The sequence below is a fragment of the Prunus mume genome, linkage group LG5, assembly GCF_029339155.1.
Source record: "Prunus mume cultivar Tortuosa linkage group LG5, ASM2933915v1, whole genome shotgun sequence".
NCBI lineage: Eukaryota > Viridiplantae > Streptophyta > Magnoliopsida > Rosales > Rosaceae > Prunus > Prunus mume.
In genome coordinates this window covers 28258968-28271947 of record NC_142702.1, presented here as the reverse complement: position 1 = coordinate 28271947, position 12980 = coordinate 28258968, and the positions used below count along the sequence as shown (strand labels likewise).

Genomic DNA, 12980 nt, shown 5'->3' with positions numbered 1-12980 from the left:
CTGGTTTCATATATATATTGGTGTGTGTGTGATTTAACAGAAGCTATAATATATATATATATATATATATATTTATTTATTTATTTATGGGGTGTTCGGAAAAAAACAAACTACAACCGCAACCTTGTGAGGCTTGAAACCCCGCTCAAATCCTCCAAGAGAAAAAGCCCAAGCCCTTCTGGCATACTATCCCAAATTCTGCATACCATCTCCAGTTGCAAGCCTAGAGCTGCCAATCTATCAGCAAGGCAATTTCCTTCTCTGCCAATCCATCAGTAATACTAAAATCTTTATACAGTAGCGATTTCTGACAGCTAGACACCAAACTATAATAGGGGTGCTCCTCCTCTAGTTCTGAAATTAGCATTTGCACAGCAATTTGATAATCAGAATTTCAAGAGGGAACTATTCCTTTAGGCGAGAGTGTACTAGCCTACTAGGAAGGGTGACCTTCTCGGAAGTCCTCTAGTTGCACCCCACTTCTTTGATTTATTCTTTCATATGTGCGGATCTCTAGACAATATTTAGATAGATTTTGAAAGCTACCAGTAACCGCTATTCAATCATAAACTTACAGTCCGGCCTCCTTTGGCTCACCACCTTGAACAAACCCTGTTATAATGGAATTCCCAAGATATAATTTTTTTCCTGCTTCTCTTCCCAATGACACTCATGAGGATGAAGAACATATATGGCCAATGGATTTATCATATACAGAGGAGGAAGAGTGTCTGAAGGGGTTAATCAGATAATTTCACGATAAAACTGAAGACAAATGTCGAGCAGAGACTGAATATTAGAGCGTACCTCGAGGAATTTCTTCCAGCAAGTGAGTTCATTCCATAAGGGTGCTTGATGATTGTTAACTTCTCGGATCGCAAAATTATAGTTCTCATCCCTTACATATGAAACATTTCATTGAAAACAAATAGACACCTGCATTTCCTCATGAAAACTGCACCCCAACTGACTTTTCATGATTCTCATTAGAGTGATTCTGTAAAGCGCATGCCTTTCTATCAGATATCGTTCTTCAACTGATACAAGACCAACAATACTTCCTCCATTGCAACATCTGGTGATCCTCTCACAGAGAATTCAAGAACAACCCCATCAATTTCAATCATGCTAGAGCCTGGGACTTCCTTTTTTATCCCTCTTTCTTTCATTAAGGATTTGATTCTCTTTACGTCATCAAATCTATTAGCTTTGGCATATATATCACACAAGTTAACATAAAAAACATGGTTCAGAGGTTCCAAACCAATTAAATATTGCGCCAGCCTTTCTCCTAACTCGACCTTTCCATGTATTTGACAGCCTCCGAGTAATGCACCCCAAACAAATGCATCTGGCTTCATTGGCATGCTTCTTATAAACCGTTCTGCCTCTTCAATCAGCCCGGCACGACTAAGAATATCAACCATGCATGCATAGTGATAGAGCTGCGGTTCAATTAAGTAAACACACTTCATCGCATCAAAACACCACCGACCTGTCTCTAGTAAACCAGAATGAGCACAAGCTGACAATAGCCCGACAAATGTCACATGGTTTGGCTTCACCCCAGTTGTTTCCATCTGTTTAAAAATATCAAAAGCCTCATTTCCAAACCCATGGAGAGCCAACACTGAAATCATAGCTGTCCATGCCAAAGTATCCTTGTTGGGCATTTCCCGAAAGACCTCATACGCTCTGTCCACACATCCACACTTACCGTACATGTCAACCAGAGCTGTCCCAATAACCACATCACTCTCCAGGCCACTTCTCCTCAGGTACGCATGCACCCATATCCCATGATCAACTGCACCAAGATGAGCACAAGCTGCAAGGACACTGGCAATTGTGATCTTATCCGGTTTAACCATATCACCACTAGTGATCTGCATTTCATGGAAAAGTTCCAAGGCCTCCTTTGGCTGACCACCTTGAACAAACCCAGTAATCATGGAATTCCAAGTAATAATGTTTCTCTTGTTCATCTTCCCAAACAGATTCAATGCCTCATCAAGATTCCCACTTCTCAAATACCCCTTTATCATCGAGTTCCAAGAAACAACATCCCTTTCCAACATTTCATCAAACAATGTACGTGCACTATTCAGAAACCCACATGCAGAGTACATACCAATCAACGAATTTTGAATAAAAACATCATTGTCGAGCCCATACTTAACGACTTGTGCATGGAAACTCCGGCCTGTGCCGCCATCAAGCCTATTCGTGCATTCTTTTACAAGGAACGGAAAAGTGAGACAATTAGGGGAAATGCCATCGCAGAGCATTTGCTTATACAGCAATAAGGACCCAAACGAAGAAAGAGTTTCATCCTCACTACTGATTTTTGTACACGCATATGCTCTGATCATGACGTTATAGACGTAGAGATTCGGATCCTTTATGGCCCGAAAGACATGAGCAGCGTATCTGTGAGAACCCGAATCAGAATCAGAAATGGCGGAGAAGAATAGGAGACGGGTAATGAGGAAAGCTTGGTCATCTGTGGATAAAAATGGAGACTTTATGATTTGGGTATGAATTTTCTTAAGCTCTCTAATGTTCTTGAACTCCTCGAGCAAGTGTAGTAGTGTGCTCCTAGGACTTGGCATTTGGATTTTCAACCATTCATTCTCTGGAGATTTAAATGGCAGAGATATTTATATATCTTTTTGAAGGAAGCCCAAGTCTTAATATTTCACCTTTCTAATCTTCTTTGTATATCTTCAGCTTATCTTTTTTAATTGAATCAGAACGACCACACGCTAATACGAATAAAACTTGTTAAAAGTAATTATAAAGATTCAAATTCAGAAAGGTCAGCAGACAATGTTGTTTATATCAGCTTAGCCTTGCAATTGTGTTTGAATTATAATTACCAGTGGAACAGCAGGGTACAGCCTGGTTGTCTCATTAAAACCCAGGTACGACCGGAAGTAAATGACACTCAGTCTTCCGAATTTTCAAGGGCCGATGCGATCATGCGAGCCTATATCTGGCTGAGATGTTACTAGGGTGCGTGCTGAATACTTGCAGTAAACTGTAAAAGTGAGTTGGCTATCTCAAGTACCTTCTAATTTCGTGGTATTTTATCTTTATAGTTGGAAACTGTCCAGGTTCTATTTTCAACCGTATCACATTTGATTTCAATGAGATGAAAGAAAGAAATATATCATTACAACATAAGGGAAGATAATTCATTTTATTGGAGATCGAGCAATTATTCATAATATAGTGATGAGGTTGGTCCAATGCAATGCAAAACAATAATGCTTACAACCGAACGCATTTGTGTCATCAAATACGTAATGAACGAACTATAGGCTGCTTCTTTTGTTATGATAATTAAGAAGTAATACAATAAATATATAGAAAAAGTACTGGAAGTTTAAGGCATACATATATCTATTTAAGGTCTTGCATTGCATGCGCAAATCTTGGAGACGCTTGCACATAAAGGCCTCCCTCAATATGGTGGCTGATCTTGGTCTTGTAGTTGGCCACTTTGTTCTCATCCCTCAGCTTGAATATGTAGCTGCCAACAAGTACAGCAGAAAACATCGTCGTCTCTCTATGAGCAAAGTCCTTCCCTAGACAAATCCTTGGACCGGCCTGTGTAAATCATAATTTAAGTTTCTTCAGAATTAAAATAATTTCTCACCAGCAAACAAGAAAACATGTGTAATATGTGTCAGTGATGATATCTCAACATTCTTTCCTTACACTGAAGGCTGTGAATTTGAAAGAGCTTTCTTGCTTGAAAACCCCATTTTCGTCGAGCCATCTCTCTGGCCGAAATTCTTCCGCATCATCACCCCATAGAAATTTCATCCTCCCCATGCCATAAGCGTGATATCCCACCAAATCCCCTTTTTTTACACTAAATCCATCTGGCCAAGTATCGTCACATGAACAAATCTTCGCATTCTATGACACCATGACACAAACTTGATACTTTGTTCATTGATAAGTAAAAAAATAAAGGATAGATCCAAATTCAGGCATTAGATTTCAGATGCTAAAAGATAAAATTACCAATGGAACTGCAGGGTAGAGCCTGGTTGTCTCAGTCAAAGCTGCAACCAGATATTGCATTTTGTCAAGGGCTTCTTCAGTAAGGTTGTCGGCAAGCTCATCAATGCTTGAATTATCCTTCACATTTGTTGCTTCTCTAAGTTCCTGTGCAATCTTTTCCTGTATATGAGGATGCTTGCAGATCATATAAATAAACCATGAAAGAGTGCTAGCCGTTGTGTCTTTTCCGGCAACAACCAGACTGAAGATCATGTCTCTCAAGTACTTTGGATCAGTCTCCCTCGATTCCAAAAGCCTTGAAACAATGTCTCTTCTCTTCAACTGCCACTCATTCAGTTGCATTAATAATAATAATAATAATAATTTAATTCAACTAATCTAGAACAAAACAGATATGAACTGGAAGCCAGAGATAACTCACGTGTGGATCATCTCCTGAATTAGGAACTGTTTCAGTCTTGCTTTTGATTAAGTTATAAACAAACTCATCTACCACTTTTAAATTCTTCCTTAGCATAGCTTCCGATCCAATGTCCAACAACTTTTTAATCTTCCAGGAGAAATCAACGCAACGATACAAGGTCATCTCATTTACTACATCAAACGCATTGGAAAACCGGGTAGCTTCTTCATTTGTCCCATACATGGTGTCTACTTCGATACCAAGGAGAACCTTGACGATTGAATCTAAGGCTGCTTTCATAAACAAATCCTTCCCAAAAACAAACAAAACGTCAAGATTAAAATATCTACAGAAGAAATCAAATAACAATGCAATGCAAGCTTACTTGGATGTCTATTGCTTGGTCGGAGGTTGCAGCTTCAGAAATTATCCGAGCAAGTTTTACACCATTGCTTTTGAAAACAGCACCGCTGAAGTCTCTCACTGCTTTGGTTGATAATTCATTGCGTGCTATCTTCCTTAGATGTACCCATTTTTCGCCATCCACGGCGAAGATCCCACTACCCAAACCATCTGACAAAATGTTGTAGAGGTACAACCCCTGCAGCAGCAGGTCAGGATTTGGAGCTAATCATGTTTGAAATCTTTGGCATGTTAATTTGCTTCTATAGTTTTAGTATATAAAATATGTTAGATGAATGAAAGTAAGGAAAGACAAGATATGTAATTGCATTGATATAGTAGTTACTTAAGAACAATTGAACACATACCCGGCCATAGTTTGCAAAGTTTGTTTTGAGGATATATTCCACATTTGCAGGATCTGTGGTGAAAACAAAATTTGTGAACAAGTTAAGCACCCGATAAGTTTTGTGTTTGCATGCTAACTCAGTCATGTAATCGTGTAGCCTAGAGAAGTTGATGAGGGCGTTTAAGAAGGTTGCCACAACAGGATGGTATCTCTTTTTGTTCTTCTCAGTACCCAAATGGACTCTGATCATAAGTATAGCTAAAATTACTGCTAAACTTATTGCAATGGGAGGTAAGGAAATAGGAAGAAAATCCATGATACTCATCCGATGATGAACGAAAGAAACACTTGTTACATATATATATATATATATATATATATATATAATGTTACAGCACCACTTTATCTCCCAGTGGACTGACATCAAATTCATAATCCAAGGCCTCGTTGGCCACCCACAAGGTTATAATGGAATCCAAAAAAATAATGTTTTCTTTATGACGACTTACATACAGCCAATTTATGCTCTGACCACGTGGTTGCAGAAGGGGAAGTGATAACAACTGTTAGCATAACTTATGAAAGTTCTTTAGAAGGTTTTACAGAAGAGGAAAGTTGAGATACAGATGTATTTCATATATTCAGAATGGCCCAGCGTGCCTTTACGATTCCTGAGCTATTGCTTTTATACAGAAAAGGAAAAACCCTAGACAGAGCTAGGGCACAAAAAAGGTATAAAGGTATATTCTATAACTCTATCTCATCTATACACGTTAGCACAAGAGAGATGACCGTTGGTCCTTTGCATGACTGTCCTTTAGCTTTGTCTTGGAGTGAGTTTGGGTGTGCTGAGAGGACTGTAAGTTTTGTGTTTGCATGCAAGCTCAGTCATGTAATCGTGCAGCCTAGAGAAGTTGATCAGGACGTTTAAGAAGGTTGTCACAACAGGATGGTATCTCTTTTTGTCCTCAGTGCTCAATCTTCTAGCATGGGATATGATCACAAGTATAGCTAAAATTACTGATAAGCTTATTGGTATGGGAGGTAAAGGAGTAGAAAGAAAGTCTATGACAGAACTCATGGCTGAGGATGATGACAAAAAGAAACCCTTTATCATATATATATATATATATATATATATATATTTACAGAGAGCTTCCATTGAGGGATCCCTCAAATAAGCTTATTTGAGGGACACCCCTTGTAGGCCTCACTCCGGATTGTATTTCACTAATCCAAACCGTCTATTTTGTAGATACTCATTCAAAGATCATCTCTACAAAAAATCACTTGAATCCGATATCATTTGACCACTCAATTGAGTTATTGAAATTTTAGTACTTTCTTGAAGCACCGTATTCATTGATTTTGCACACACAATGACACTGAGGTTGAGTATCCGATAGAAGGGGACTGTATATATATATATATATATATATATATATATATATATATGCACACACAATGACACTAAGGTTGAGTATCCTTATTTTTCTTAAAATAAAGATATCATATTTCTGAGATGCAGACACAGTTGAGTTTTTAGATTCTCTTTCAAGGATTATCCACATTTAATGTTTCCGTTTTACCTCACCAACTGTGTATTTTTGCACATTTTATATGACCAAACAACTTAATGTTTTTTGTTAAGGGTAACCTAAAATATAGAAGGGTCCAATCGTCGAAATACATTATATGGTAGCCCTAAATAGGATGTATGCACTTATGTTACATTATTTGTCTTAAAACAATCAATTTGAAGTGATTTGATTCACTGAGCTCAAGGCCTAGAATTGGGCTATTATTATAAAATGATGATGATATGGATCTATGAGTGTGGCATCCATATGGAGATGAGATGGAACGTAGGTAGGATGCAGATATAGAGGCGGCGACGGCAGTGGGTACGTAGGTGGAGGAGGGAGGTCCTATTTTGATACCATTACCAATTAAAGGGTTACCTTTAACAGAGGCAGCATTAGACATCGAAAATTTCCAAGAAAATACGAGGGGAAGAATATAAGAAATAAATACGCTGATTTGTTTTATTAACCCTCCTTTTTTTATGTCTGAAAAAAAAAATTGTATACTATGAATGAAAGCTTGTAATAGGACCCCTATACTTAAGGGGTGTACATCAGTATTCAATAAGGATTTTTAGAAATTTTATAAAATTCGGGTCATGTTCAAAAAGAAGATGCCGTCTATAGTATTCAATTAGTACACTAAGCCAAAACCTTTAGGGAGAAATAAATGAAGAAGACACCATCTATGTTCGCAACCAAACCAGGAATGCAGCCAACACTAACAATAATTAATTATATGATGTTATTACTGAAAAGGTAGGAAGTAGATGAACTGTACTGTACCTTTGAGAAAAAGGAAGCCTTAAGAAAAGATTGGACATTGTGTTGACAACATCAGGCATAACAAACTGATAACGTATCAGTTGCATGATTGCAAACCACAGGTTCTTTGTAATGCCCTCTGCAGAATGTCGAGCAACTACATGCCCAACCTATCACCACCCAGAAAGAGAACTTTATCATCTTATCTTCACACAATTGTTCAACTAATTAACCAATCAAATCATATAACAGCGCTAAAGAAGTAAACAAAACCAAACAATGAAATCTTCATACCTCATGACCAATGATCGTAGCTATCTCAGCATCACTTCTAAAATGTTTCAGCAACTCCGTGGAGACGACAATCTTCCTGACAGGCAAGCAAAATGCATTGAAGCCCATCTTCAACATGGTGCTTAAAATTTTATCCTACTCAGGAAATAAACAGGGATTAGAATTTGGACGCGAGATTTCATATTTCTTTACACAACTTTCTAAAGGAAGCCCATGTTTTAAATCTTAAGCATCGTCGAAAGCAGCAAGCAAGCACAGAAAACAAAGATTAAAATTTAAAGTAAAAGAGAAGAGAACCCCATATTTCACATTTGTTTTTATATCTTCAGCATAAGTTTCAGTTGAAAAGAATCCTCCAACCGCAAACAATTGCAGATAAATTTAGCAACAATTAATTTCTTCGAAATAAAAACATGTCGTAATAGGAGGCTTACAGTTCAGATGTTCAGGCACGACAATACGAACTCGGTCATGCCCATCGAAGCCGTTTATCTGAAACGTGAACAACTTCACTCTCACCATTTCTCTGCCTCGGCTTCAGTGACTGAGAACGGTTATCGATTTCATCTTCGCCTCTTCGGCGGTATTGCAACCAAGGTTGGGCCCAAGGCAACCCAACCCAAAACAATGACATGGGCTTCCTTATTCAATACGTGTGGAGGGATCGTGGATCGTAAGATTGGGCCCAATGGAAGTAAAGGGTAGAGTCATCCTATAGTGAGGGCCTCATATATGATATTTAGATGAGATCCTATTTCTTAACCGTTTGATTAAACTAATCAATTTGATTCACCGGTTAAGAGACAGGGCATCACCTAAGGATCATATATAAAACCCTCACTATAGAATTTTTGGCAAAGGGTGATCTTCCAATAGCAAACTTTGATTCAGCATGTTTATCGGAAAGCAAACTTTGTAGGATATGCATTGGCAATGCTAGACCATGATCAAACGCAACCTTCCATTTGGTCCTCTAATTTTCCTTTTTATGTTGTTTGTAAAGCTTTATATGATCTACAGATTTTAGGAATCTAACGCAGATTTTTATTGTAATTTCTTTTGATTTAAATATTAAAAAAATCAATTATATAGAAGAAAAAAAATATCATTCATTAGCAACATCACCCCCATAGAAATTTCATCCTGTCCATGCCATAGTTTGCAAAGTTTGTTTCGAATCGAGGATGTATTCAACAAACTTTGAAAACTCATTCATTTGGCCAACCATTTTAATGCTCTGATCGCGACCTTACATAGTGGCATGCCGAATGAGAAGTGATATAAGAGCTGGTTATTAGCATAACTTACTGATCATCGTTATTACAAAGACAAAATTATGTACAAATCCAAGCAATGGGATGGAAGAATGAAACACACACACACACATATATATATATATATATTTATTTATTTATCATTCATCTATATGTGAGGAACAAATAAGCTGATTTATGTTATCCACCATCCATATTATAATCGTGTTTACTATACAATACCACACTACACTTGCGTTGAGTTTAATAGTTCGGTGGAAATAACCGAATCCTACACCTAGGTCAATGTGATCATCATCTAATAATAGCCTCCTAATCCTGGACCTCCTTTGGCCAACCACCCTGAACAAACCCAGTTATTATGGAATTCCAAATAATAATGTTTTTCCTATTCATCTTACCAAACAGATTCAATTCCTCGACAACAAGACTTCACATACTCAAGAAATACTACTTTTTAAAAGAGAACACCATAATTCACATTTCTTTGTATCTCTTTAGCATAAATTTATGTGCATATTTTTAAGGCTGCCGAAATTTCCAATTTACACTTGAAATTGAAAGTTAAAACCAAAGACAAAACTCAATTGGAAAGGATCTTGCAGCCGGAAACATGCAGATACAGGGATCCTCTCCAAAAGTTAAAAATAAAAAATGGAACTGTGGCAGGCAGGAGTTAGGAGTTACATGGTGATCAAATGCCGGGACCGTCCTAAAGAAAACCTTCAACCCCACGTCCAGCTCTTACATCCCGGTATATGGCAAGTGCTTCTTCCATTATCTTAGCTTCAGCAAGCAACTGTGCTCTCTTTTTCCCGGATGGATGGGTTGAAAGATAATCTCTCAGTGCAGATTCACCGGAAATTTTGCCCAACTTCTCGTACACCGTTGGAGCCACTCTAGGATCATATCCTGCAGAAGCAACCAACAGCAGCCCAATGTGATCGGCTTCAATTTCCATCCTAATCAAGACAAAGAGCATGAGCACTAGAACATGGAAAACGATATGTTTGTGCTGCTCATAATTGTGTCAAGCTATCAGCTGTTACGCAAACACAATGACATAATAATGATGAGAAAAACAAAATATAAAGAGCAAATTTATATAAACATCCAATCATGAATCCAAACAACTCTGATCTGGTAGTAAAAAGCTATTCGGTAAGTCCAGAAACACTTATCCTACAACATTCAAAACGACATACACATTAGATTATGAAAATGTTACCACTGCAGTAAGTAAAAATACCATTTTTATTCTTCTTTTGCTCAATATTACAGTGGATACAATTACAGACCAACAAAACATCATCTGTCCACAAGATTTAGTTATATATATTTTCCAAAATTAAATCCCAGATAAACAAACCATTACATAGTGTGAAATATTATAGGAGCAATGAGGTTCATTTTACCCAAAAAACACTGAAAATCCTTTTAGAAACCAAACAAAGTTCCTAATGGTCGAAACAAGAGATGAAATTACATTTAGCAAGTGAAAACACTGAAATGAATACTGATGTTAAAAATAAATATTAAAAAAAAACAAGAGTTTTACAGGCAAAACATAAAAGAGTATAAGAACAAACAAGAATTCACCACTAATGATATAACGATGAATCTAATGGATCTTTCAGTAAGAATCAACAAGAAAAATCCCAACGGAATCACATTTCACAGTGCATCTAATGGATCGTTCAGTAAGGTAATATTGGAGGTCAACCAGAACAGTGGAAGAAGTCTCTCTCATCTTTCCCGGGGAAGCATTAGTGACCGGAGTGTCAAGGGTCTTTGTAACAATACAATTCCCTTTTTTCCATTTGCTGGAAACCTATGGGTTTTTGTCTTGTTTATTTGGTTATATATAGCAAGTGACAGAATATTTAAATAACCAGTAAACACATATCCATATAGCAAACATTTCATGTTGAACGCATTTCCAGACTAGCATTAATCCATTGTTTGGAACAATGAAGCTCCAACTTGAAATAGTAAAAGCTTTTTTCACATTAAGTCAAACTGTCAAAATATTTTCCAAGGCTCTTTAACCATTTTTGGGAGACTTGACATGTTCAAACATCTTAATAGAACCAGGTCAGAACCTTTAGTGAACAAATATGACCCATACCATTATCTAACCCATAAACAACTCCATTCCTAGAACACTAAGCCAAAACCTTTAGTGAGAAATAAATAAAGAAGACGCCATCTACGTTTGCAACCAATCCAAGAATGCCATCAGAATGAGCCAACACTAACAAGAATTAATCATATGATGTTATTACTGAAAAGGTAGGAAGTAGATGAACTGTACTGTACCTTCGAGAAAAAGGAAGCCTTAAGAAAAGATTGGACATTGTGTTGACAACATCAGGCATAACAAACTGATAAAGTATCAGTTGCAGGATTGCAAACCACAGGTTCTTTGTAATGCCCTCTGCAGAATGTCGAGCAACCGCATGCCCAACCTATCACCACCCAAAAAAGAACTTTAACATCTTATCTTCACACAATTGTTCAACTAATTAACCAATCAAATCATATAACAGAAGTAAACAAAACCAAACAATGAAATCTTCATACCTCATGACCAATGATCGTAGCTATCTCAGCATCACTTCTAAAATGTTTCAGCAACCCCGTGAAGACGACAATCTTCCCCCCAGGCAAGCAAAATGCATTGACAACAGGTTCATCCACCACCAAAACCTCCCAATTCAGATGATCCAAATGCGAAGTAGCAGTTTTAGTACCTCGTTCCTGACCCGCCTTCCTACTCTTCTGAATCCATTCATCATCAAGAATCTCATCTTCACGGGACCACTTCTTCACCTCTTCTCCAACGTCCGTCAGTGCCATCAAAGTGTCAGGCCCACTACCTTCATGTGCCGGCTCGAATCTATCAGAGGCATACTCCAAGTCAGTCCATCCCACCTCATGCCTTAACCCTCTCTGCAAAGCCTCAATTATATCCTTGGAAATCAACCTTACGCGGACGCTGTCTGGGTGTATAGCAGGCAAAATTTTCCCTTTGAAACTGGCTTTCAATTGCTCAAACTGGGACTCTCCCATCTTCTTCTCCAAGGCTTTCGACAAAATCACAAAATGGGTTCGCTTCGTGTAGGGAATAGTCTCCAAATTCCCAAAATACACAGTGATGAAAACCCCAGAACCCACCAGAACCACAATGAACACGTTTCTAGGACTCTGAAACCACTTACGGGGGCCTCTCGGTTTAAAATGGTGCACGCTGTTCCGATCGACATAGTAATATCTCTTGGCAGAATCAAGAAAGGGACTAGTGTACTGTGTTCTTCTGGTAAATCCAAGTTGTGGAATTGATTTTTGTGAAAGAGAAGAATACCAAGAAAACCCAGAAAACTTATCTTTGTTGGAGGCCAAAGTGGAAGACTCGGTTGAGAAAGCTCTCGAAATGGGTTCTTTAGCTACAACTTTGGGTACAATCTTCGCTGTGAAACCGCGAAAGGCATCGAGTGCAACCTTTGCTCTTCTGTAGCATCCCATGACGAACAAGGTCTCAAGTTTAAAAAAATGAAAAAACTTCTAACACCGATTTGAAATTTCAGCGAGTAAATATGGTTTGGATCACTGGCTCTTCTGGGTTTAAGAGCGAGAACCGAAGAAGTTGAAGAAGAAGCAAAGAACTCTGCCTATCGCCAAAGGGCTGGAAGAATCGGGGGGAACGAAATGAAATTCGGTGACAGGGTGCGTATACGACGACGTGTCGTGAGCCCCAAGCACAGCTGTTTTATTTTTATTTATTTTTTTGTTTTTAAATTTTTTGTGGTCTAATCGGGACCAACGGACCCCAGTACGAGAAAGTAGAGCTTGAATAAACAAATTGTAATAATTAA

At 37.9% G+C, this 12980-nt stretch overlaps 2 protein-coding genes and 1 pseudogene across 7 annotated transcripts; all 3 read right to left on the bottom strand.

Annotated features, from left to right (window-relative positions):
* Positions 1–51: 51 nt before the first annotated feature.
* On the bottom strand, positions 52–2836 carry LOC103333297 (pentatricopeptide repeat-containing protein At5g66520 pseudogene; annotated as a pseudogene). The gene has a single exon (XR_016127471.1). The product of XR_016127471.1 is annotated as a pentatricopeptide repeat-containing protein At5g66520 pseudogene (transcript).
* Positions 2837–3183: 347 nt separating this feature from the next.
* LOC103333296 (cytochrome P450 704C1-like) lies at positions 3184–8417 on the bottom strand. Of its 5 annotated transcripts, none has more exons than XM_016794392.2 (9): positions 8266–8417; positions 7832–7966; positions 7559–7707; positions 5209–5261; positions 4824–5011; positions 4457–4747; positions 4036–4356; positions 3724–3927; positions 3184–3612 (listed from the first exon to the last, which is right to left on the bottom strand). In XM_016794392.2, exons 2-9 carry the CDS (start codon positions 7946–7948, stop codon positions 3406–3408), a joined length of 1530 nt encoding a protein of 509 aa, XP_016649878.2. In that variant the 5' UTR covers positions 7949–7966; positions 8266–8417; the 3' UTR covers positions 3184–3405. The 5 variants fall into 5 exon arrangements, with proteins under 5 accessions (XP_016649878.2, XP_088909717.1, XP_088909716.1 ...); XM_089053591.1 differs by having other exon boundaries at positions 7832–7907; positions 8266–8280; XM_089053590.1 differs by lacking the exons at positions 7559–7707; positions 7832–7966; positions 8266–8417 and adding an exon at positions 5699–5777 and having other exon boundaries at positions 4824–5039.
* Positions 8418–9542: 1125 nt separating this feature from the next.
* LOC103333298 (Peptidase family M48 family protein) lies at positions 9543–12820 on the bottom strand. Its single transcript, XM_008236115.3, has 3 exons — positions 11689–12820; positions 11425–11573; positions 9543–10067 (listed from the first exon to the last, which is right to left on the bottom strand). Exons 1-3 carry the CDS (start codon positions 12628–12630, stop codon positions 9818–9820), a joined length of 1341 nt encoding a protein of 446 aa, XP_008234337.2. The 5' UTR covers positions 12631–12820; the 3' UTR covers positions 9543–9817.
* Between the last annotated feature and the right edge of the window lie 160 nt (positions 12821–12980).